Genomic DNA, 25,518 nt, shown 5'->3' with positions numbered 1-25,518 from the left:
CTGCAGAATTAGAGACCACCCCCATATACATTTAGAGTTGAGGGGTTCCCAACATTTGGCTTTCTGGAAAGGACCTGGTTTCCCTTTCAGAATTATGAATGCATGAAATAAAATACATAGAATTACAAAGGAAACAAATTGTATCAAAATAAAATTATTGTAAAAAAAGGAAAACAAAGATGGAAGACTAGCACTTCCTGATTTCAAAACTTATTACAAAGCTAACCATAATCAGAATAGTATGGCACTGGCATCAGGATAAATACTCCAATGGAATGCAATTGAGTGTTCAGAAATAAACCCACACATGTATGGCAAACTGATTTTTTTTTTAAGTACTGGGCACCAGGGATTGAACTTGGGCCTCCCATGTCAGTGGTGGGCACTCAGCCACTTGAGCCACATCTGTTCCCCAAATTGATTTTTGACAAGGATGCCAAGTCCACTCAATGGGGAAAGAATAATCTCTTCAACAAATGGTACTGGGAAAACTGGATATCCACATGCAAAAGAATGAAGTTGGGTCCCTTCCTCACACCATATACAAAAATTAACTTAAAATGGATAGACAACATTAAAATAAGAGTGAAACAAAAAAAAAGGGGGGGGAACATAAGAGAAAATCTCTACAAGCTTGAATTGGGCAAAGAATTCTTAGATACGACACCAAAAGCAAAAGCAACAAAAAGAAAAATAAATTGGACTTCTTCAAAATTAAACTTTTGTGCATCAAAGAACATTACCAAGAAAAGTGAATTGACAGCCTACAGAATAAGACAAAGTGTTTTACCTGATACAAGTTTAATATCCAGGATATGTAAAGAACACCTATAACTCAAGAAAGAAAGAAAGAAGACATTTAAAAATGACCAAGGTCTTGACTAGACATTTCTCCAGAGAAGATACACAAATGGCCAATAAACACATGAAAAGATGCTAACATCATTAATCATTAGGGAAATGCAAATAAAAACCACAATGAGATACTACTTCACATCCACAAGGATGGCTTTTTTTTTTAAGGGGAAGTAAAAAGTGTTGAGGAGGATGTGGAGAAATTGGGACCCTGGAACCCTGGTCCACTGCAAGAAGGAATGTAAAATGGTGTAGTCACTGTGGAAAACAGTTGGTGATTCTTTAAAAAGTTAAACATAGAATTACCATATGTCCCTACAATACCACTCCTTGGTATATGCCCAGGGAACTGAAAGTAGAGACTCAAAAAAAAAAAGAAGATATTTGTACAGCAATGTTCATAGAAGCATTATTCACAATAGCCCAAATGTGGAAGCAACCCAAGTGCCTGTCACTGGGTAAATTGATAAATACTATGTATTATATACATATAATGAAATATCATTCTGCCTTAAAAAGTAATGATGTTCTAATACAAGCTATAATATGAATGAACCTTGAAGACATTATGTTGAATGAAATAAGCCTGACTCAGAAAGTATTGTATGAGTCCACTTACGTGACACACCTAGATAAGGAAATTCATAGAGACAGAAAGTAGAATAAGGTTACCAGGAGCTGGGGTGGGGGAGGGCAATAGGAAGTTATTGCTTAATGGGTACAGAGTTTCTCTTTGGGGTAATAAAAAGGTTCAGTAATGGTTCATGGTGATAGTAGCACAAAATTGCAAATGTAATTAATATGATTGAATTGTACACCTGAAAGTAGTTAAAATGGGAAATTTTGTGTTGTATATATGATCCCAAAATAAAAATTTAGGCAAGTGGATGTGGCTCAAGTGATTGGGCTCCCATCTACCATATGGGAAGACCAGCATTCGATTCCCAGGGCCTCCTGGTGAAGGCAATCTGGCAATCCATGCGGTGCGCTAGCTCAAGCGGAGTGCTGACCTGCACGGGAGTACTGGTCCAAGAGGAGAGCTGGTATGGCAAGATGATGCAACAGAAAGAAACACAGCGGAGAGACAATAAGAGACACAGCAGACCAGGCAGCTGAGATAGTACAAGAGATTGAGCATCTATCTCCCATTCAGAAAGGTCCCAGGATCAGTTCCCGGTGCTGCCTAAAAGAGAAAACAAGCAGACAAAGAAGAACGCACAGCAAATGGAAACAGAGAACAGATAATGAGGGGGGAGGGGGAGAGAAATGAATAAATAAATCTTTAAAAAATAAAAATAAAAATTTTAAAAAGGAAAGGAAAGCACAGGCTGATCTATAGACCCATGCCAATCCTCCACAATGTTTTACATATCAGTGTATTTTTCATAAAGCTAGATTTATTTAAAAAAAGATATAATGATAATACTGTGCTGTAGTAATATATCTGCTTCTTTATATATGCATGAAATGAAATCTAGAGGTAGGTTCAATATTATCATGAAGTATGTTGTGAAAAATATGCAACAATTGTTAGGTAATATAAACATCTGTGATTTTTATTAGTGATAAAGACACAAGTGCTTCTAATGCTACCATGGTTTGCTGCCTACATGTATTACTGAAGAAAATGCTGGATTTCAGTTACAAGTTAGTGAACATAAAGATACAATTTTCCTATTCAAGGTTCTGGATTTTGGATTCTGTCCATGGACACTGGGACAAGAACCTCTGTTTTAGAATTTGTTTTGCTTCTTCTGTCCAAGAACCATTCATAGGAGACTAGAAGCAGGAACCAGACAACAACAGAGAGGCATAATTTCGTCAGGGTTGTGTCCCAAAGGGGACCGGCTAGGAAGTACCAGAGCCACACTAAGGCATTTTGCCAAAGTCCTACATTTTAAGACTTTGGAAATGGATTGGTTAATATTGTGATCTCATTGAAGCTCAAACTGTAATCTATGAGTGGGGTTGGAGATTTGCAGAATATATGCTTTCCTCAGAAAATACCAGAAATTACTTGGGATAGAATACCTGATAAAAGGCAGGAAAAGAATGTGAGTGTAATTTTTAAACAAACATTGGTGTACTGTAATTCTTAAATTATAGCCTGTTTTTTTAATAACTTCACAATACATCCTGAATAATTTTCTGTCAGGAAATGCTGTCATAAAATATTAATGGATGCATACTATTCTATTAGAGACATGTGCCATAATTTATTAAATTAATAAATTTTGAACAACTGGGTTGTGTACAGTCTTTCATTATTATGTACATAGTGCTCTGTCAAGTGCTACAGATGAAATCTTTGCCCACATTCTCATGTATATCCTGAGAATATTTCTATAAATGGAATAGCTGTTGTCACAATTTAGCAATAGCACAACAATAGCAGTAGTGCACATTTTAAAGGATTTTTTTAATCAATACTGTCAAATTGTCCTCCAGGAAGTTTGTTACAGATTACACCAGAACTGGAATCCTTGGCCTTGGCTCAGAAGATGGTAAAGAGATTAGGAGAATGCCCCTAAAATAAGAGGATCCCTGTGCAAGAAGCCTGCAGGAAGCAGGGAGGAAGCTGGCCAGGGCTGTGGCTATGACTTTCTGCCCTTCTTTGGTGCCAGAAATACCTGAATGTGGGATAGGACTGAGTCTGCAAGACCCGGGATCTCCTGTGTTGACTTGGTTTAAATCACTTGGGTGAATCCAGTCTGATTCAGCTGTGTTTAGGGAACCAAATTAAGGGTTTTGTATCCATGCTTGGGTCAGAATAAGGGAGGGTGGGAATCAGAGAGCAACCCAAGGGGAGAGCATTTTTAGGTGGAAGGATATGCGCAGAGTTGGCCAATTGGTCCAATACCTCCCTATCTGGCAATTTCCCTCTCAGTTCTTTCTGTATTCCAACAATAGGAGTTTGAGAGCATTGCTGAAGCAATGGAGGCTCGCTTTTGGTTTTGATGAACAATCTCCGTTTTCTTTCCTTTGCAGCTAGACAATATGTTATATGAGGGCAGAAACCATTTAATGCTTCTTTTAGATAACCATAATCCATAACAGTACTTGGTAATTGTCTCCCCTGTTAAAATGAGGTATCAATCAGATCCTGTGGTCAATTATATTGGATTGCTAAAATCTAAGCAGACCCATGTGATTGTGGATGAAAGGAGAAGTTTAGGGTCATACAAGTCACTAGAAGGAAAGCTAGAGGATAAAACCTGGGACTGTATAACATAGTGTTGTGGATGATGACTGTGGTTAATAGGACAAAATATAAGGATGTTCTTACATAAACTAGAACAAATGTACATCATCATTACAAGGTACTAATAATAGGGTGGTATATGGAAAAAATACAACTATGTAAACTATGGGCTATAGTTAACAGCAATACTGTAATATTCTTTCATCAGTTGTAACAAAGGTACTATGCCAATGCTAAGTGTCAATAATTGGTGGGTATAAGGGATATGGGATTTTTCTTTTAGTAACAACGAAAATGTTCTAAAACTAATTGTAGTGATAAATGCACAACTCTGTGATTATACACTTTGTATGCTTTGGATGGACTGTATGGTATGTGGATAAGACTGTTTTGTGGTTTGCTTGTTTTTTAATCTAAGCAGATCTATAATTGATGATTCTATCTTCTCCCCCATGGTTTTTTAGATGAAGATGTGGTTTATTTCTTCATATATATAGACCAAACCTGGGTTGTCTCTCCATAATCTCATCTCCCAGATCTTCTACACCCATATCTCTCATGTGGTATTCTACAGAATGTAATGGTTATAGCCCTAAGGCTTAGTGCCCCACTGGTTATCTAAAAGTGAAAAAGTTTGTACTCAGAGAACTTGGTCTCTGTGCCTATTATAAACTCACACAAGGAAGCCCTGGCCCACTGTCCTCCTCCTGGCCTAATCCCAGCCAGGGTCATAAAAGGAAGCAGAGAGCGACCGCCTCTGGATTAGCACTTCCTTGTTCACAGTGCTAACCTGTCCTGCTCTCTCACTTTGGTTTTTCTGAGTACTACTTAGACAAAACGGTCTTTTTGCCCTTTCTCAGGTGACTTTTCTGGACTCGACTTCTTACCTGCTGTAAATACAGTGCGCATTTGACCCTTGCAACTAAGACCTCTATCTCTCTCGATATTTTGCTATATGGGGAGGGGGACTCCCCATTTGGTCAGAGGGCAATTCTCCCCTCTCTACTGCCTTGTTTGAAGAGAAGACCAGGGCTTAGAAAGGTTAAATTGGGTTTAAAACTATATCATGGGAAATGGACTTGGCCCAGTGGTTAGGGCGTCCGTCTACCACATGGGAGGTCCACGGTTCAAACCCCGGGCCTCCTTGACCCGTGTGGAGCTGGCCCATGCGCAGTGCTGATGAGCGCAAGGAGTGCCCCTCCACGCAGGGGTGTCCCCCGCTGTAGGGGAACCCCACGCGCAAGGAGTGCACCTCGTAAGGAGAGCCTCCCAGCTAGAAACAAAGTGCAGCCTGCCCAGGAATGGCGCCGCCCACACTTCCCATGCCACTGGCTACAACAGTAGCCGACAAAGAAACAAGACGCAGCAAATAGACACACAGAACAGACAACCCGGGGAGGGGGGGGGTGTTAAATAAATAAATAAATCTTTAAAAAAAACACAAAACTATATCTGCTAGCAGAGGGCCTGACTTTTTAACTTTGCTATTGCTGGAATTGTTATCCTCTCTGTACAGCCCCACCCGCTATCAGGCCTGGAGAAGATTATCTGCACCATCTCCACCCCCCATCCTAGAATTCCCAACTATTTACAGAACACGGAGAGGTACAATACATGACCCCCTTGCAAGCAATTCACAATCTGTTTGGGTGGACCAAATAGCGCACTAAAAACGCCGAGCTACAAAACCTGTATCCAATCACACTCCTGTTTGTGGCCCAGATGCAACCTCCAGGAAGAAAACAAGTGTTTGCAGAATGTGGTGGCCAGGCCCCTCATCCAGGCTTTGTGCTCACCCCACTTTCTCTCAGGGTATCGCCAACCCCCGAGCCTCAAAATCGATCAACCAGAACATAACCACGGGTCCTGGGTCCTTCCCCCGGCTCTTAAGACCCAAACCAGGCATTCTCCCTCAGCAGCCCCCGGGGAGAGCCAAGCCGGGAATCCGGGAGAAGCCCTGGGCGTGGGGTTGGGGAAGAGCGGACGGAAAGAAGCCGCGGTCGAGGCCACGGCTGACGGCTGGGCACCCGGGAGACGGAGCGCTGGGGGAGCGCGGCGGCGGGGATCTGGGGGGCAGCGGCGGGGAGGGGTCGGGCTCAGCCAATCCCCGGGCCGCCCCCTCCCCGCGCCGCCGGGAGCCGAGCTGGGGCGGAGGAGCCAGGCGGCGGCGGCGGCGGCGGCGACGGATGCTGCCGCGGGGAGGGATGGAGAGGGGAGGGGGAAGCGGAGCCGAGCGGAGACAGCCGCGGCGCTGCAGAGCGGCTGGGGCGGCGGCGCGGCTCCCGGTGCTCCCCCCGGCGCCCGCCCCGAGTCTGTGAGGGCCCGGGCCCCGGCCCCGGAGGCCCCCCGGAGTCATGGGCTGCATCGGCTCCCGGACTGTGGGTGGGTACCGCGGCGGGGTGGAGACCGGAGGAGGCAGGGCTCGGCCCCCCGGGTCCCGTCCTCCCGCCCCCTCCCCCACCTCCACCCTCTCCTCACCCCTCCGGGTGCCTCTCCTCCACCGGCTGTGCCCTGCCTCACTCCTTCACTTTCCCTCCGTCCCCTCGCGGTCGCTCCATTCCTCTCTCCTTCCCGCTCTCCTCTCGCGCCTTCACGACCTCATCCCTTTCGGCTCTTTTCGTTCTCTCCGTCTCCCGCTTGCTTCCAGCCATCGCCCTCCCCCAGGCGCGGTCCGTCTCTCCATCATCTCTCCATCAACCTCCTCTCTCCTCCGTCTCTCTCCCGTACTCTCCCATCCTCTCATCCCTCCACCTCCAGGCCATCCGCTTTTACTATATCTTCCCCTGCGCCTTCTTAAGCCCCCTCTCTATTTCTGGAGCAGACCCCTTCTAAGACCCCCCGCCTCCGTTTCAGCCCCTGAGTCTCTTTTCACCCCACCCACCCCACCGCCTCCATCTGGCTCCGGTGTTTTGTCCCCATCTCTTTTCCTCTCCTTTGCCTTTTTCAGTCGCTCTGCCTCCCCCATATGCTTTGTTCACGTGCATTTTCCTTTGGGTGGGGGCGGGATACGCTCGGTTCCTCAGGGAGAGGAATGGGGTACAGTCTGGAGGGAAAGGGGCTGGGGTGGGGTGAGGTGGGAAGCGAAGAGCCGGTGGACTGGGAGCAGGGGGTGAGGAAGAAAGGATGGAGGTTTGGAGGGGTGCGGACCCGTGTTCCGGGAGGGTGGGGCCTGGCCCTGGGAAGGACCCGGGACTGGAGGCACCTGTCAGCGGGGGCTCGCGGGGCGGGACGGGTTCTTTATTTACCTTTGACTGGGGGAGGGAAGAAAGGCGCCTCCTTATTCGTCTTCTCCAGCCCATAGTCTCCTCCCCTAGCCTTTGCCTCGATACTGCCCTCTTAACCCCCACCCCATGCACCAACTTCACACTCACAGCTCAACAAATTAGTTCCAGCTCCCAATTTCTCCCGCCTACACACCCCAGTGACCTCAGGCTGAGAGAATAATTCGTATTATTATTCCAAACAAACTCACTCGCCGGAAGCCTAATTTCTCTGAGACCTGATTTATTTCCATGGATACCCCCCTCCTCCTCTGCTTTCACCTCTTCTCCCCATTCTCCTTCCCTCCCTCTCCCTGCCCCCGACAGCTCTGACTCAGCTCTCCCTCCTCTACAAAGGCCACCTCCCCTCGCTCCCCTCTCTCCCAATCTTCCCTCTCCCCTCTCTCTTCTCAGGGATTGCTCTCTGCCCCACTCCTGCTCTCTATAACCAGATGTCCATCTTTCCTCTTCTCCCCCAGCCACAGCCTCTGGTCTGACCCATGGCCACACCACTGTAACCCCAAGTGACAGCCTACTTCCCTCAGCCAAATTAACCATAGTCCCCTTCCTTTCATACTAGCTATGTCATGAAAATGCCCCCACATTCTCAAGAATCCACTCAGTGCACCCCTTCTCAAGAATGGACTTCTAATCCTAAACTCAGAATCATAAAACTTTATGTGTAGAAAGACTCTCTATAAGATCAGTTGGTTCTGGCAGTCACCTGATGGGCGAGTCCCTCAACAACTTTTCAAAGGGTTCTTCTCCAAGACTTCCAGCAACCACTACCCGGCAGGAGGTCTCTTCAGAAAGAGCTCTGGCTTCATCTGAACAGTTACCTGACTCCTTGACCCTCCCCTTTCCCTGTCATCCCTCAGAAACCCTCAACCCTCTCCCCTTGTCTTCTGCCTTTTCTTTAGCTAGAATTCTTATTCTTTTAATTCCTATTTTAAAAAGTCCTCTTCTTTCCTTCTCCTCTCCATACCCCCACCTCTTTGATTAAGCCCTTGTCACCTAACAGGTGAAATGTCCCATCTCATTCTATTAGTCTCTCTTACCTTTCCCTGCTCTCATGGCTTCTGGGTGGCTGACCACTCCTTGCTAATTGACAAATTCACCAATTCTTATGGAGAGTTCACTAGGGAAGATACATTCCTCCTGCCCCAAATTAAGTAAAGCCCACGACAGAAAAACTTTCCTCTAGTGAAGGTCTGCCCTTATTTGTAGAAATATAATAGATGAAAAGCACAATTCCCAAATGGATACTCTTAAAGATTCTTCGGGAAAGAATGGAGGATTGTTATCCTGTTAAAACTCAACTTCTCACCCCTCTATTTAAACAACAAAAAGACCATATAACACTTTCAGTGAGTGTGCTATCTTAGTTAAACTAAAACTGAATATTTGGGATCAGCATTGTATTTCCCCCATCACAAATTTTGGGACTGTAGGGTGGATGGAAAAGGAAATCCGTAGCTGAAGAAGGAATGGGGTATGGAGGTTGGAAAAGAGGTGTTAGCAATAGGGGCTAATTCTAGTGTTGTGACCTCTGCATCCTATATATAAAGACCAAGTAGGGGCCTGCTAAATGGGGCATAGGGAGGTGAAGTGGGAACTAATCCTCTGGCCGCTTCAGGGAATGAGGTGATTGCAGTGGACTGGAAGGGCCTGAAGGATGTTGACCAAATCAACATGGACAGCACAAGCTCACTGCATGGGAGCAGCCTCCATCGCCCATCCACTGAGGTGAGGTTTTCACTATTTGGCTACCCCTCACCCAACCACAAGACCCATGTACCATCATATCAAAGCCTCTAAGTCCCTAGCTGCCTGATCCTTGAATTATCTTCCTAAATTCCAGCACAACATCCCAATACTTCTTCAAACAGATCTTCATGGAATATCTCTCCCATTTCACTCAAAATACATGCTAAGTGTTCCACACTGAGACCAAATTCTCTTTGTTAATCTCAGCCCTACTTCACACACTTTGGGAAGTCTCTCTGAGGTAGGTAGGGTTACTTGGGTCCCTTGAAGTGCCTGGGATACTCATTCCCTTGTCTTTTCTCCTCACAGCAAACCCGAACAGATTTCTCCTGGGACGGCATCAATGTGAGTGCAGCTTTGCCCCACCTCTCCAATCCATCCTAACTGCCCTTCCTTGTAGTCTCCCTTAGGCCTGCCATAGAATGCAATGCTCCCTGCACTCCACAGGCACTGTGAACCCTCAGATTCTCTACCCATTCCCAGTTTTCAGTGGCAGTTGGGTAATACATCACCTTTGGACTGTTGGTTATCATTGCTTGCCTTATCACCTCCCTCGCTCATATCCTTCCTCCTGGAAACCATGAACTCTCCCCCCATATATAAAGCACCCCTATACCCTCTTATTCCTCTGCTCTTCCTCCCACATTCCTTACCCCAGCTCTCCATGGAGGACACCACTTCCATTCTTCCGAAGCTTAAGCGAAACTCTAATGCCTATGGCATTGGTGCCCTGGCCAAGTCATCCTTCTCAGGTGAGACTCCTAACCTGGGGATGCACCTAGATGGGAGAATATTGAAAGGCTTGTGGTCTTGGTCTCCCTGTTTATTCAAGCCTGAAGAAGACCTTCATTAGCCTTTACCTCTAACCTGTTTGCCCTTCCCATCAAGTCTTTTCCATCCCCAGGCTACCCTTCATATATAGAGTCCTAGGGAATGGAGGGGTGGAGTCCCATAGGACAGGTGGGGGTCATGGGGAGGATTTGGTGTGGGTGTTGTGTGACATTTTAGAGAATTTGGGAAACATCTGGCCCCTTAGGGATCTCTCGAAGCATGAAGGACCATGTGACAAAGCCCACAGCCATGGGGCAAGGCCGTGTGGCCCACATGATTGAGTGGCAAGGCTGGGGGAAGGCACCAGCCATTCAACCGCAACATAGCCATGAGGCCGTGCGCAGGGATACAGATGCTTACTCTGACCTCAGCGATGGCGAGAAGGAGGCACGTTTCCTAGCAGGTACTTTTACCTTGAACCCTCATTTGTTAATTCTCATAAATGCTTTCAAACTTATTCTTAGCATCATCTCAGAAAATGAGAATCACATGGGATTTGTGGGTCCACCTGTCTCAGATACCACTTCTCTGACATTGTGGGGCTACCCAATTCGTGGTTTCCCTTCATACAGAAAGAAAAAGACAGTGGCTTTGGGATTCAAAAGACTCTGCTTCCAGTCACATTTCTAGAGGAAAAAAAAGGAAGACCATGGGAATCTCTTCTAGCCTTTGTCCATTAGCATATAGCCTTGGATTCACTTACTGGACACATTACTTGTGACAACCACTAGAAGACCTAAGGAATTGGGCGATGACAGTGTAGTATATATAAATGTTAATATAGGTAGAGTGACAGGTATGTGGTGTACCTACAAGGACCCAAGTCCTAGTGGCAGGCCTTAATAAGTTACCTAGAAAGAGTGCTAGATCTCAGAAGGAAGGGGAAGTATCTTCATGCTGATTATGTGAATGGTGGGAGAGATATCAGTGGGGAGAGAGTGGAGGGTAGGGCAGCTAGCAATGGAGATTTCAATTTAATCATATCTTTGGCCAGAATAGGGACCCCCAAGTCTACCCATCCTCACTATTCTTTCCTCATGTTTCCTTCCAGTCCTTTGTACTTTCAACTTTATATCCTCATGAACCCACTCCCCTGGAGATGCTCTGTTGATCTTAAAACCTCCCATGTAGATCCACTGTCTTGGACTACCTAATACTAGCTACGAATCTTAAAAACTTCCAAAGAGAAACTTCTGGAAATCCCTTATTTCAATCCCTTCTGGTAGATGTCTCACCGGAAGACCCCAAACTCTTTCCCCTGGGAATCATAAATCTGAACTTCTGGGAACTCCCCGGTGATTCTGCATTGTTTCAGGACATATACAAAGGCTGTGCTGTTCAATACAGTAGCCACTGGCTACATGCAGCCACTGAAAATGTGAAATGTGGCTAGGTCAGATGGAGATGTGCTGTAAGTGGAAAATAGGGACCAGATTTAAAGATTTAGTATGAATAAAAGAATATAAAATATATCAATAATTTTTATATTGGTTACACAATGCAATGATAATCTTTACATATATTGGATTAAATATACAATTATTTTCACCTGTTTCTTTTAAAATTTTAATACAGCTACTAGAAAATTTATAATTTCATAAGTGGCTTGCATTCTATTTGTTAAACAGCCCTGCACTAAGTTCCCCCACTTCATGCATGTGTCTAATGGCTCACTGAGATATCTTCTGATAACCACATTTCTTCTCTCAGGTGTCATGGAACAGTTTGCTATCTCTGAGGCCACACTCATGGCATGGTCTTCCATGGATGGTGAGGACATGAGTGTCAACTCCACCCAGGAGCCATTAGGCTGCAACTACAGTGACAACTACCAGGAGCTGATGGAAAGTCAGGGTGAGTGATAGTTCCAGAGTCCAACCCCTGAGGCCTAGGAGCCCACTCCAACCATCTAGGTTATCTCCTCACATCTTTGTTCTTCTACGACTTCCTGTTCAAGTCAGCTTTCCTGCTTTCCTCTCTACTCTGTGTCCCTCAGTGTCTTGCCCTTAATTCTCTGTGCTGCTGTGATTGCCTTGATATTCTGTGACTCCACTGACTTCCATCATTCTCTTTACAGATGCCCTAGCTCAAGCCCCCATGGATGGATGGCCTCACTCCTATGTGTCCCAGGGCATGTATTGCCTGGGGTCATCAGATGCTTGGGAAGCAAGTGACCAGTCCCTCATTGCCTCTCCAGCCACAGGATCCTATCTTGGCCCTGCATTTGATGACTCACAGCCCAGCTTGCATGAAATGGGGCCTTCCCTGCCTGCTTCAGGATACTCTGCTCAGGAGACTCCACCTTTGCTGGGAGGAGACACTGACTGGGCCCCAGGGGTGGAGGAGATGGATTTGGCAAGGGGTCCTGCCGAGGACGAGAAAAGGCCATTGGCCCCTGAGGAGGAAGAAGATGCCGGTTGCCGGGACCTAGAGTCACTTTCTCCACGAGAAGACCCCGAGATGTCCACTGCTCTCAGCCGGAAAGTATCTGACGTCACATCCTCAGGTGTGCAGTCCTTTGATGAGGAGGAGGGTGAGGCCAACAACTAGCTTCCTCTCACCCTGTGCCCTGCCTTCCACTCCCACCTGAGGGGCATGGCTGCAACCACTACCCTCCCTTCCCCCAGCAGTACAGCTGAAACCGGGGCAGAAGACGGCGAGGAAACCAGGAGCTTCCAGGCCTGGCCAGGAAAATGGAGTAGCGTGATGGGATTTTATCCAGGCTTACCCTCTAGAATCCAGTCTGGGAACTGAGATCCAGGCAACTGGATGTCTTTGAATTTTGCGTGGCTGGGGGAGAAGGGCCTATGGCTGTGAAGCTTCTGGGTCTCTGACATGTCTTCAGTGTGTCTAGCCTGAGGAGAGGAGTGCAGGGCAGCCTGTGACTGTAACTGGATCTCAGTTCTTCACTCCCTGATTTAGTCTTCCAGGAGCCTTGACTGTGGCTGTCTGAATGCCTTCTTTATCCATGTTGCTCTTGCTTTTCCAGACTCTGGGTGTGACCCCGACGCATGCCTACCATGAAGAACAGACCTCAGGGGCTGCTGGACATGGCTTGATGGGCACAGGGGAAACAACCTAAAGGGCGAGTCTCCTCAGAGGGTAAAGAATCTGCTGTAAGCTGACAATTTGGCTACTGAGATCAGGAGTCAAGGATGAGGTGGATATGGCAGCTGGGATTTACAGGGGGCAATGATATGATTCTTTATGTTAAGGCCATCCCAGATACAAGAAAGCCACTGATGAAGTCAAGAACAAATATGGGTACTTGTTCTGGGATTTTGACGATCCCTTGGCTGAAAAGAGGATCCTAAGGATCTGGGGAAGGACCCAGCCAGGGATGGCTGCTCCAACTCTTGCTTCCCTTTTCTGCCTTCTTCCACCCTCTGCTCTGGGAGCCCCTGGCCAGAGCGGGGTAGGGGGACACCAGTCTCAGATATACTGACACAGAATGTGGGTGTCCTGGCCAGAGGGGGCGGTAAGCATGAGGGCTGTGTCTCCCCCATCCTCCTCCCCAATTCTTTGGAGCTGTTTACACTTTTCTCTTTGCCTTTTCTACATTTTTATAACTTCTTGGGGACTCAGGGTTGAGTGGGATGGAGGGAGGAGTCTGGTGCTGTCAAGGCCCCAGGCCAGGATAGTTGTTTGTTTGAGGAGCAGTATAGGCACTTGGCTCATTTTGACCTTTCTTCTGCTCCTCCCAGGACTCCCAAGAGTCTCACAGGTATCCTCCTTCCCAGCCCAGGCCTCTTACTGGAGGAAGAGAAAAGAATCAGAGTATTCTTAATTCCAGGATGGGTTTTCAGAGAGGCATAAGCCCAGGAAACAGCTTGCTGTCTCATACCCAGTTCTGTAATTCTGGTGGGGACTTCAGAGCAGTAAGCCCCAGTACTTCTATAAAAAGATCATGGTATCAAGGGACAAAGGTAGAGGGAAGAAGGAGCACTGTAGAGCTAGAGAGTATATCACCCCTATGTGTGGCAGTGGTACCCTATTCCCTAGCTCCTGACTTAAGGGAGAATTTGGGTAGGAGAGCAAAGCCTAAAGAGGTTAAATGTCATATTTTCCCTCAATCCTTGTACCCATCTAAAGCTCCAGTTCCAATTCTTTTTGGCCTTCACCCACCCAAACTCTGCCAAGTGTTCTACTACTTATATCCTCTGCTGGGAAAAGAGTACTGTTGCTCTTTCCCAGACTCTGGGCACAAAATATCCCCTCAGGCCCGAGGCTTCTATTTCTTTGGAATGAGAAGGTTGAGAGGAGTTGGGGTGTTTCTGCCCATTCTATGACTCCAGACCCCCACCCCACTAAGCTTCTACATTCATACACACATGGTCCTGAAATGCAAACAAGGCAGGGGCCCATGTCTTCCAAGGGAGGGGGAAAATGGTTATCCTGATGTTGGTTATTTGAGGAAATAAAGGAGTTAGGCATGGTGAGCAAATGTAGGTGAACATTCACCTAATCTAAAGCTGCCTAAACAGTAGAAGCTATCACTGGTTTTGGATAATGTGGCCTGACTCAGCTAGACACCAGAACCTCATTTCTAGGAGGTCTGAGAAGAGGCAGAGCATGCCCACCAGGGGAACATCCTCCCACAGGCCCCTGGAGTTTTGCATAATCATAACCCTCTTCCCACAGGGTCCATGTTTCCTCTCCTTGTCCAACCTGCTTTATGAATACATCCTCTTTTCTTGTTAGTGCCCCTACCCCTTTGTGGCCTGTATACTGTCCCAGACCCACTATGGACATCCAATGCAGGGAGGAGGCTCTTTCATTACAGTTCCTTTTTGCTCAGGAGCCTGGGGAGTTAAGGAAAGGTAGGCTAAAACAGCTTTCTTTCCTCCCTCTCTTCCCTAAAGGAGCCAAACACTCCCTGCAGGAAAAAAAAAAAAAAAAGGTTTAAAAAAATGAAGGAATCTAATATGAGCAGGAGCTTGGCATCCCCAGGATGCTGGCACATCACTGCAGACCAAAGGTCAGGTGGAGATCTACGTTTTGACAAGGAGCTTCCATCCCACTTTGAAGAGGGCCAAGACATAAAGAGCTGGACTGAGACCATTTTAGGACTCTCCTGGAGGGAGGGACTGCCTCTCTGATGCTGGGGCAGGGTGCATGGGGAGTTGCTTTTAGCCTATTCTAGGGGGGAGGGAAGGGGCATGTGCAGAAAGAGGCTGTTGGGGATGGGGGAGGGTTGCTTTTCCTTTGGGGTTAAAGGCTGTGCAGCACGTTTTACAGCAGTCCTGGTACAGGGCTGTTTTTATATATTGTGAATGAAACTGCTCTTGCTAAATGATTTTCTTTGGGGGGAAGGGTTGCACTTTTAATCAATTCACTTTATTAAAGGAAAATCCAAATCTTCCATTCCACCCCTTCCACTCCCCCCTCCTCTCTTCCCACATACTGTCCTTCTTGTTCTTGCTTTAAGGAAGGGATATTGGGGAATAAGTTGATTTCCTTCTCCTTGTCCCCACCTAAACATCCCATACTCCATTTTCCAGGTCTGGGGAATATCCATTTTTATGGCCAGTCTTAGCATGTTTTCTTAGTGTGACATTCCCACCCCAGGCCCAAGAGAGATTCTATGACATATATTACAGAGAGAATTATATATAAATATATATATATAAATATTATAGATTATATACACATGGGCATGGGCCTGAACACCCACTGCCAGACCCCCTACCAGGCTTCAGCCTCTCTTTCTTTCTCTCTCTCTGTCTCTCCCTCTTTCTCTCTCTCTCTCACTGTCTCTCTCTCTCTCTCTCTTTCTCTCTCTCGGCCTGGGGAGGTGGAAGGGACATACTGTTGGAGAGTGCTAGAGGCTGTGTTCAATGGCACTAAACAGAATGTGCTGGCATCCTTTGACTATGAGTGTCTTATTTGGGGGATGGAGGAGACTGGGCATGGGAGGGCAAGGAGGAGAATGTTGGAGGGGGCATATCTGCAGAATGAAATGAGGCATGAAGGGAGGGAGGAAGAAAGGCCTTGGGTATGGAAGCAAGGATGCTAAGTGAACCTGGCATCACTTTATAGAAAAGGCACACTAACGGCACTGTACCACAACCACCTGGCTCCCTGTTGCTGGCTTGGGGAGGAGAAGAATCTGATTTCCTGACATGTGGGAAGCATCAAAGAGATCTGCCATCTTTACACTGGACTCCCAACCTTCCATTCCTAGAAGAGGAACACAAACTAGCCTCTGAGAAGGAGTTGGTATCTGAGTGACCCAGTGACCTCACTGCTCTGAGCCTTGGTTCTTGGCAGACGCCCCAGCTAGGGGAGCTCTAGGGCAGAGCTGACTCTTGGGCAGGACAAATCAATGGCTATATTGGGGAAGGGGAAGGTGTGTTTTCTAGGAAATAACCTGGAAAGTGGAAGGCAAGGAAACTGTGATGTGAAATATAAGGGATTTTTGCCAGATGATGTTACATAATACCATTGAGGCAGCATGATTGCTGGCAGCAAGGCAACTGCCCTCTTCAGTGTAGTCTTTGGTGACCTTTTCTCTTGAAGGTTGCTGCCCTTGATAGTCATTTTATATACATTTCATTGCTTAAAATGGGACAAAGGAGGAGAGAATGTGATTGGCCTTTTATTGCCCTAGCAATGGCCTTGACCTGGGGATAGATAGTGGGAGCAGGATGGAGTCTGTAGGAAAACTGGGGAATGGATGTGGGGCAAGTGGGAGGACTGGGAGGCTCTGGGAGAAGCTGTTTGTCGATGTTTTGCAGACTTATTCTGGGGCTATCAGTCAAGGAGGCCATGAGGTGGGCCAATCTCTAATATGGTACTTGTAGGCCACAGTCATTCTGGGCCTCTCTGGAAACTGTAGATCAGATAGGCAAAGCCAGGAAGTAATGGGGATCAGACCAGTGGGGAATTGGGGGTAGGGATGATGCTGAAGGGAGGCAGAGAGAGTCAGGGTATTTCTGCCTTCCCACACAATAGGGAACTCAAGAAGCCCCATGGAATATCAGGGGCCTTTTGCTGGAGTCAGAATCACTTGTCTGGGAATGGAGGAAGGGGACTAAGTAAGTGCCCAAATTCTGACTCCTGCTCTAAGAGGACCAGTATTACATTCTAAAATTCCCAGGAGGATCCAAGGTATTGGTGTGACCTCCCCAACTTCAGGACATATTCTAGCCCACACAAATCTACTCTCTGGCATAGGGCCTCTAGATAGTCTTTAAGAGAAGGTCCAGGGGAGAAGGTCAAAGGATCAATTCATCCTCATCCTCCTCATCAGTGGATCGCAGACTGGGGCCCTGCAAGATGTCAGCCAGCTCCTCTTCTGGACCTGGACTCTCCACTAGCTCTAGCTCCTCCATCTCTCCCTCACCCCTATCTGGAGCTAGAGAGAGAGGGGGCTCTGGGGAGGGGGAAGGCACTGGGGTCTCTGGGGAGGCAGGAGCCACATTTCCTGCTCCAGTGGCCCCAACTCCATTCTCAGGCAGATTCCAATCCTCAGCAGGAAGGGGTGGTCCCCCACGAGTCTTTCGAGTTGAAGTTGTGTTCCGGAAGCTGGCGAGGGGAGGGCGGAGCTGCACCCCAGACTTTGTGTGCCCCTCAATGGCCTTCTGTAGCTGGAGTAGAGGAAATGGAAAAGAGGGAACAATAATGGGAATAGAAGATGAGGGCAGTGGGAAAGAAACAGAGGAGAAAAGAATAAGTAAAATAAGAAGACAAGGAATGAGAAAGATACAAAGCAACAAGAAAGAGTAAAACAGAAAGATCCAACAAAGAATAATCAAAGGAAGACAGAGAAATTTTTAAAAGGGGGGTATGACAAAAAGTCCACCTGCCTCACAGTGAATTCAAGGTACTCTGACTGAGAGCCTCCCTTTGACCTCTTCCCAGTACCCTCCTTCAGGCTTCTTAGCCACATCCCATGTCTTCCCTTTTTCCACTGCCCTCCCCCCATCAGAACTTCTATGAAAATATAAACCCTGAACCCCCATTCAAACCCATCCCCTCTATGGAAAATCTTGTGGGGTCATATCTAGGGTAGAGAATTATATTCCCTTTAGGACTCTGGCCTCCCGCTTGCTTCCTGCCACTCCCCACCCCCATCTCTGCATAAGAAATAGTGAAAAATTCGGGGACCTCTGAGATGTTAACACTATCCTTTCCCCTACCCCCATCCCCTCGCCCCTTTCCTTCTGCTGTTCAAATGGGACAAATTGCTGTTACCTCCTCTAATGCCAAGACACCCCTGAGCTTCCCCATACTGGTCACGTAAGCGAGATGCAGGCCGAGAAGCGAGAACAGCGTGTGAGTCTGTGTAAAAGAGCATCAGGTCAAGCACATTCCCTGTCCCCTACCTCCTCTCTCCCCTCCCTACAGCCTGGGGGCAGTCAGCAAGGAAGACTTGCCTTGTGCAGGGTTGTCTGCTCCACAAGCTGGAAGGGAGATTGGTCAATACAGCAGCAATCAAAGCAGACAGGCTGGCTCAGCTGTTCCTGCTCCCACGCCTCAATCTGTTGGACAGAGGAAGGTAGTCATCCACTATCCATGGAGCCCCCTTCAACTTGGATACTGGGATCTGGCCCCAAACAGCCCTCTGAGCCCCTGTCCAGAATCCTGGAAGACCTATCCAGATCCTGCAGATCACTAGGTGCGCCTCCAGTCTTCCCATGGGACCAACCGTGCTGGCACTCTCCCCTCTCCTCCCTCCTTAGGCCCCAAATTCACCCCTCACCTTCACATTCCCAGAATATCCCTCCCTCTTCTAGTCCCCCAAATCTTTCACTCCCTGCTGCTCCAAGCCATTGCTGCTTCCAACATTATCCTTCCAGCCTTATTTTCTGCTGCTCTCCTATTATACCCACTTGTCCTGTGAGACCAGGCTGCTTTCTGCTCCTCAAACATACTTTCATGCTTTTGCTCTTCTCATCACCTGGATTCCCTTCACCTGCCCCCAGCCCCACTGTCATACTGTATGTGCTGACTGACCCAACAGGTGTGGGTCTTTTTTCCTTTTTTAATTCTTGTCATTTTGTTCTGGCCTCTCTTTTTCATGGCTTTGATCATACTCAATTCTGTATTGGCATTTGTCTTACCCCTGGCTAGTAGGTATAAAGTCCTTGAGATTAAGTGTTGTATGGCATTGATGGCTGTATATTGGGAAGAAACTTGAACTTGTGTCTTTGATAAGGTCATCGCAAATACATGTTGGATTTGAAGAGCCATATTGGATCTTATGAAACTTAGTTTGACTTGGGCAAAGTTGGGTTTTCTGAGTATGACAAAGGCATTAAGGCACAAAGGACAGCTATCCTCCTTGACTTCAGATATGTACACCTAAGTCCAAATCAAGATTCCAAATAATCCACTATAGATCTGGCTTTCATTATTCTAAAATATTCTAAAATCTCTTTTCAATCATTTCCCTTTGAATAGTATAGCATTTTATTTATTCTTTATATGGCCAAATCTACAACTCTCAAGCTTCAAAGATATCAGCAAAGGCCATCATCTACTTCTAGTATCTAGTATTTAGCCCATAGGCTATGCTCACTCGTTCTACCCTTTCCTGATTTGGGGAACCGTAATCATGAGAGATCTTCTCAACTAAGAATTCACAGAAGATTTAGCCTGCTCTCATAGCACAGGACCAACAACCACTCAGCAGATATGTTGTAGAAAGAATTTATAGATAAGATAGGGCTAGACCCTTGCCAACCCTGGTTTGGTTGATCCTGCCCTTCTTGGTCCTTTCTAGATCATTTCTGGCCTCCCATAGTTCCATTTTACCTTCCTTTAAAAAGTAACAATAGTAGCAATGATTTCAGCAAAACTCTCAGTGTGCTTGTGCTGAGCATTATTCTATTTGCTTTACATGTCTTAACTCACTTAATCCTCACAAAATGCCTATCATTATCTCCATTTTACAGATAAAGAAACAGAGGCACAGAGTTGTTAAGTGGTGTGCTCAAGATTATACAAGTAAGAGGAAGAGCTGGACTTCTAATCTTCACTGCTGATAGTGTTCCAGGTATACCTCCTGCTTTTGTATAAGGGGAGGAGGAAGCTTGCTGTTGGGCCTGATGCTTTCCACTACTTGAAATAGCTCAGCACAGATGACAAACCACAGTCCTGTATACTCCTTATGGATAGAGTATGGAACATTAAACCAGTCATAACAGGGACTTCTGGCCACTTATAATTGAATTCCTTCAGTATTCTCACAGAAGTCATCTTGATATTGTCAAGGGTATCATCTTGATCTCATCTGAAAACCATGTTCCAAATATCTTGAATTTTGACTCCTAGTGTATCTTATCCTTCCAAAGTATCTCAGTGAATCACAGAATACTTGGTAGCTCCTTTATGTCTTCCATAGGAAAGATACAAGGTAAAAATAAATGGTCTATCTTCTTTTCATCCCTGGCTTCACTTTATTTTCAGTGGTCATTAAATAGCCTAACCAATCATGTAGCTGGCTTTCTCCTTTTGGTATATTTGGAAAAATTATTATTGGTTTTAGCAACTAAGCATAATTGCATGTATGGACCATCTGATTCCTGTTTGTGGGCAGAAATAATAGTTTTTCTTTTTCCTTTGTCACTATCTACTTGATTTTTCCATAAGTCATTTATCAGAAGTGTGTGTGTTTTGAAGGTGGGGTGGGGCATCAAAAAAAGGTGAAGGCTTCCCTTCTCTCTTGTCACCACCACCTCTCTCCTCCAACCATGTAGTATTTTTAATCTTTAGCATTTATTTATTCTGGATATCCAATTAGATGTTTATTTAAAAAGCATATCCACTATGCATTTTTGTTAGCTACATATGTGAAAAGCTCTACCTTTTCAGCCTTTGCAGTGAGCCTGCATTCCCTTTTATTTCATGACATGGCTACTAATGGATTTTTTGTTATTGTTCCCCACCAACTCCTAGGGTATGCTCTGATCAGTACTGCTTAGCTGCCTGCTCACAAGTACTGATCCATATTCTGTTTACTCCTGGTTAGCAAGCCTATTAAGTATGCTTGAGTTTTCTCTCTCAAGGTATTTGACAGATGCCTCTTTCAGGAACTAGGCATTTGTCCTGTAATTATGTGACTTCAGTTTGCCGTTCTTTCAAGTCTTATTTCCTGACATTTTCCAGTTGCCCAGTATATCAGAGCCTTGAACAATCTAGCATAATAATCTCCACCAGGCACTGATTTCCCCATCTTAGTTTCAGTGTTTGTAAAAGAGCTAAGACTCCTCTCATGTCAGCATCATGGTCTTATTTGTGCATGCAGGCGTCAAATTTTTTTCCATCTTCTGAAATTAATATAGTTTATCTGAGAACACCACCATATTCCCCACCCCTACCTAAATGAGTAAGTGCCTACCACTCTCATTAAACTCTCCATAATCATACCAACCCCTCAAAATATCTTCCCAACTAGACTCACATTTAGTATTAATATAATACAATAAAGTAGGTTAAAAAAATAGCAATAGCTTCATTTGACAGGACAATCTCTCCTTTACTTACCTCTTCAGGTGACATGTTATCCACTAGAATCGTTGGATCCTAGAGAAGAAAGACATAGGTCCAAGTCCTTTCCCTTTTCTTCCCTGGTTCCGAATGAAACCATAGCCACCTCTCCCTGACAAAGGCATAGATGCCTCCCGTCCAAACCATCATCCATTCCCTTCTCTTCCTTCTCCACGGTGGGATCTCTCCCCTTCTGATTTAAGAATTAAGGGTTTCTTACTTCTCAAAAAACAAGCCTCATTTCCTATAACCACTCCCTCCCCATCAAGATATCTCTCACCTGGGTTGTCTTCTTCTTTGTGGGATGAGCTCTGCCCAGCAAGCAGTGCATCAGGGACTGGAAGCACTTAAAGGATCTGTGACCTGAGAGGACTGATAAGCAGACAGAAACAAACAAATACCCATCCTGGCAAGAAGTGGCCAGGGGCACCCAAGTGGTCCTTAATACTTTGCATCACAAGGGTACACCTCCCAGGTGCTTCATCTCTATAGACACCCTCTCTTTACCTTCCTAACTCACCCTTTCTGCCCAGTCCTCGGGATAGTAAAATGATAAATCAATGAATAAGAACCCCTTCCTGCCACCCCATAGCCCCATGCCTGCACATAGTAGAAGTCCTTAGGTTGAGGTGAGCCCAGAGATAACCCACAAGGCATGAGTTGGGGTGCATGGAGGGAGAATCTTCACCTTGAGGCTCTGGTGCCTCTGGCGCCTCTGGCTGTTGCTTGCAGCTGGGCAGGGGCCCATTGGGTTCCTCGGGGGAGAGTGGAGTAGCAAGAAAGGGGTGAGAAGGAGAAAGAGGAGGCAGCTGCAAGGAAGAGTAAAAATTCTTAGTCCCAGAGAAAAGGCTGCCTAGTGCTTTACTGTTCTATTCTTCCACTCCAGTTCAGAATTCCTCTATCTCTATGAATTCTCAATACCATCAGCCTCAGGGCTTTATTTCCTTCAGTCTCTAGACCCTGGGGTACTGGTCTATTAGGTTCTAGTTCCAGAATATCTGGCTTTCTCACCATCAGGTTTTTCCCCTCCCTCCTTCTACTTTCCTTGCACCTGTACCAGGCCAGCCCAACAACCAGGAAAAGGCAGGGATGTCACTGGTGATCCCTGCTGACTACTTTTGCTTTGCCTCTGATCTATCGTGTTCCCCATGTCCTTCCCAACACAGTCACCTCGGTCTTCCCAGAGAGATCCTCATCTTCATCCTCATCCACAAAGGCAAAGGACTCTGGTCGGCCCTGGGACTGAATGCCGTGGAGCCTCTCCCCAGCCTGCCGCACCTTCCCATCATAAGGCAATTCTGACAACTTCCTTGCCATGTCCTGGGCCGCCCGTAACCTCCGCTCAGCACACAGGTGGTGCTGCAGGAGGGACTGTAGTTCTGCCCGCTCCACAGAGCCTAGCAGGATCATCGAATCTGGGGGAAATCCAAACGGAACTTGAGGGCCTGCTCAATTACCTACAGCTCCACCTACTCAGCAGGATCAGGTCAGGAACAATAGAACCCCACTGGTCCCTTTTCTTTTTTAAGCCTCTACCCTTTCTTCCTAAAAAATTACAAGTCTTCCAGGATTGACCATACTCAGTCCCTTTTATTTCATCCATTTAGCACTTACGGACTCAGTTGGTAGTACACTAATTGGTGCTGATCTGTGCTTATTTTGATAAAACCTTTATATAGTCTGCTTCCAAATAGATGAGCCCACTATTGAAATAGGCAAATCAACACTGTCCAAATAAAAAGAAATTTTAAAAGCCATTCAAATGAGCTGAAATATGAACACACTTTGAAAGAAATCTACTAGCAATATAAACATTAGATCTTCTATCCTGGAATGAGCTAAACTACCTGGTTCCTTCTAGGATATAAACAAAATGCCTACTTCTTGGAAGTTCTTTGCAATATTTATAGAAATAAGGTTCTAATATTTAACATTTTCATTATCTTTTAAAGGCCATAAATTGCAGCACTGTTGTTGAATTGTCAAGTCTTAATCATTACTATTAAAACCCTTCCCATCATTGGCTGTACTCTGCTCCATTGAAAAGCATTGCTTTAAAAGGTATTTAGGACTCCTGGGAAGATAGCAGATTAGAGATACACAGGGCTCACTTCTCTCCCAGAAAAATAGCTAGAGGACAGGCAGAAATGGCCTGGGGAGAAATAGTCAAGGGTTTTGGACACCACCCAGAAGAGAGAAAGACACAGGAAAAGGATCTCAATAGAATAAACCCAAATAGACCTACTCTAAGACATATACTAAGAATATCAAATGCCAAAGGTAAAGAGAAAAATTTGAGAGCAGCAAAAGAGAAGCAAACCAATATATATAAGGGACACCCAGTAAGACTTAGTATAGATTCCTCATCAGAAACCATGGAGGCAAGAAGATGACATATATTAAGATACTGAAAGAGAAAAATTGCCAGCCAAGAATTCTTTATCCAGCAAAATTTGTCCTTCAAATATGAAGGTGAGTTTAAAATATTCAAAAATAAACAGGAAGAGAGTTTGTAAAAAAGAATCCATCTTTGCAGAAAGCGTAAAAAGGGAGCCTTACAGCCTGAAAGAAAAAGACAGGAGAGAGAAGCTTGCAAGAAAGTATAGAAGGCAAGACTAGCAGAAAGGATAACCAAAAGAGTAAAAAGACAGATGCAGGAAAGTGTAGAAGGCAAGACTAGCAGAAAGGATAACCAAAAGAGTAAAAAGACAGATGAAATATGACATTTGAAAGCCAAGGAATATAATGGTGAAAGTAAATAATGCAGTTACAGTAATATCATTCAATGTGAATGGATTAAACTCCCCAATAAAAAGAAATAGGCTTACAGAATGGATAAAAAAAAGAGCCATCCATATGCTGCATATAGGAGACTCACCTTAGACTCAGGCATATATAAATTGATTAAAAATGAAAGGCTGGAAAAAATACTCCATGCAAGCAGTAACCAAAAATATAAGCAGGGGTGGCTATATTAATATTGGACAAAACAAACTTTAAATGCAAAAAAGTTATGAGATTATGAAGGTCATTATATATTAATAAAAGGGACAATCCACCAGGAAGAAATAACAGTCAGAAATATCTATGCACCTAACCAGGGTGCCCCAAAACACATGAGGCAAACTCTGGCAAAACTAAAGGGAGAAATAGATATCTCTACAATAATAATTGGAGACATCAACACACCCCTCACATCAGTAGACTGAACAACTAGACAGAAGATCAACAAGGAAACAGAGAACTTGAAAAACAAGAACTTGGAAACAAGCTCGACCTAAGAGACATGTGCAGAGGCTGCATCCCACATCAGTGGGTTATACATTCTTCTCAAGTGTTCACGGATCTTTCTCCAGGATAGACCACATGTTGGGGCACAAAGCAGGTCTCAATAAATAGAAAAAGATCAAAATTATACAAAACATCTTCTTAGATGATAATGGAATGAAACTGGAAATCAATAATAGACGGGAAAGGGGAAAATTCACTAATGTGTGGAGGCTAAACAACACATTCCTCAACAATTAATGGGTTGAAGAATAAATTGTAAGGTAAATTAGTAAATATATTGAGACAAATAAAACAAGAACACAATTTATCAAAACTTATGGGATAGGGGAGCAGATATTGCTCAGTGGTTAAGTTTCCCATGTACAAGGTCCTGGGTTCAATCCCCGGTACCTCAAAAAATAAAACAAAACAAAAAACTTATGGGCTAGAGCAAAGGCAGTACTGAGAGGGAAATTTATAACCCTAAATGCTTATATTATAAAAGAAGAAAGAGCTAAAACCAAAGACCTAACATAACAACTGGAGAAACTAGAAAAAAAACAAACAAACAGCAAACCAATTCCAAAGCAAGCAGAAGGAAAGACATACTAAAGATTATAGCAGAACTAAATGAAACCAAAAAGCAATAGAGAAAATCAACAAAACCAAAAGCTGGTTCTTTGAGAAGATCAATAAAATTGAGAAACCCTTAACTAGACCAACAAAGAAAAAAAGAGAAGATGCAAATAAACAAATCAGTAATGACAGGGGAAAAGTTACAACTGACCCCACAGAAATGAAAAGGATCATAAGATGATATTATGAGACTCTGTATGCGAA

General features: G+C 45.3%; 2 protein-coding genes and 1 long non-coding RNA gene across 5 annotated transcripts in view; 2 read left to right on the top strand and 1 right to left on the bottom strand.

Annotated features, from left to right (window-relative positions):
- Window positions 1-15,778, top strand: part of FAM131B (family with sequence similarity 131 member B) — a 31,110-nt gene extending 15,332 nt beyond the window's left edge. The window contains exons 1-8 of one of the 3 annotated variants that reach the window (XM_012531226.4): window positions 6,257-6,439; window positions 8,954-9,063; window positions 9,394-9,429; window positions 9,743-9,836; window positions 10,121-10,318; window positions 11,626-11,769; window positions 11,993-12,421; window positions 12,905-15,778. In XM_012531226.4, coding sequence (XP_012386680.1) covers window positions 6,412-6,439; window positions 8,954-9,063; window positions 9,394-9,429; window positions 9,743-9,836; window positions 10,121-10,318; window positions 11,626-11,769; window positions 11,993-12,421; window positions 12,905-12,939 — 1,074 coding nt within the window. In that variant the 5' untranslated portion in view covers window positions 6,257-6,411 and the 3' untranslated portion in view covers window positions 12,940-15,778. Of the gene's footprint in view, window positions 1-6,256; window positions 6,440-8,953; window positions 9,064-9,393; window positions 9,430-9,742; window positions 9,837-10,120; window positions 10,319-11,625; window positions 11,770-11,992 lie in introns of those variants that run through there. The other 2 variants (XM_004474130.4, XM_023583378.3) reach the window with 2 other exon arrangements.
- A 53-nt stretch (window positions 15,779-15,831) lies between these two features.
- The window catches only part of CLCN1 (chloride voltage-gated channel 1), a 38,102-nt gene continuing 28,415 nt past the window's right edge, over window positions 15,832-25,518 (bottom strand). Inside the window, exons 17-23 of the mRNA XM_004474133.3 lie at window positions 22,579-22,823; window positions 22,097-22,217; window positions 21,689-21,771; window positions 21,406-21,444; window positions 18,294-18,398; window positions 18,112-18,198; window positions 15,832-17,504 (exon numbers count right to left, since the gene is read on the bottom strand). Of these exons, the coding sequence (XP_004474190.1) occupies window positions 17,133-17,504; window positions 18,112-18,198; window positions 18,294-18,398; window positions 21,406-21,444; window positions 21,689-21,771; window positions 22,097-22,217; window positions 22,579-22,823 (1,052 nt within the window). The 3' untranslated portion in view covers window positions 15,832-17,132. The remainder of the gene's footprint in view (window positions 17,505-18,111; window positions 18,199-18,293; window positions 18,399-21,405; window positions 21,445-21,688; window positions 21,772-22,096; window positions 22,218-22,578; window positions 22,824-25,518) is intronic.
- LOC131278546 (uncharacterized) lies at window positions 19,783-24,812 on the top strand. Its single transcript, XR_009185905.1, has 2 exons — window positions 19,783-19,915; window positions 22,575-24,812. It is a non-coding gene; the product is annotated as an uncharacterized lncRNA (long non-coding RNA).

Source organism: Dasypus novemcinctus, chromosome 5 (genome assembly GCF_030445035.2).
Source record: "Dasypus novemcinctus isolate mDasNov1 chromosome 5, mDasNov1.1.hap2, whole genome shotgun sequence".
Taxonomy (NCBI): domain Eukaryota; kingdom Metazoa; phylum Chordata; class Mammalia; order Cingulata; family Dasypodidae; genus Dasypus; species Dasypus novemcinctus.
The sequence above is the reverse complement of the archived record's forward strand: the minus strand, read 5'-3'. Positions and strand labels throughout refer to the sequence as shown.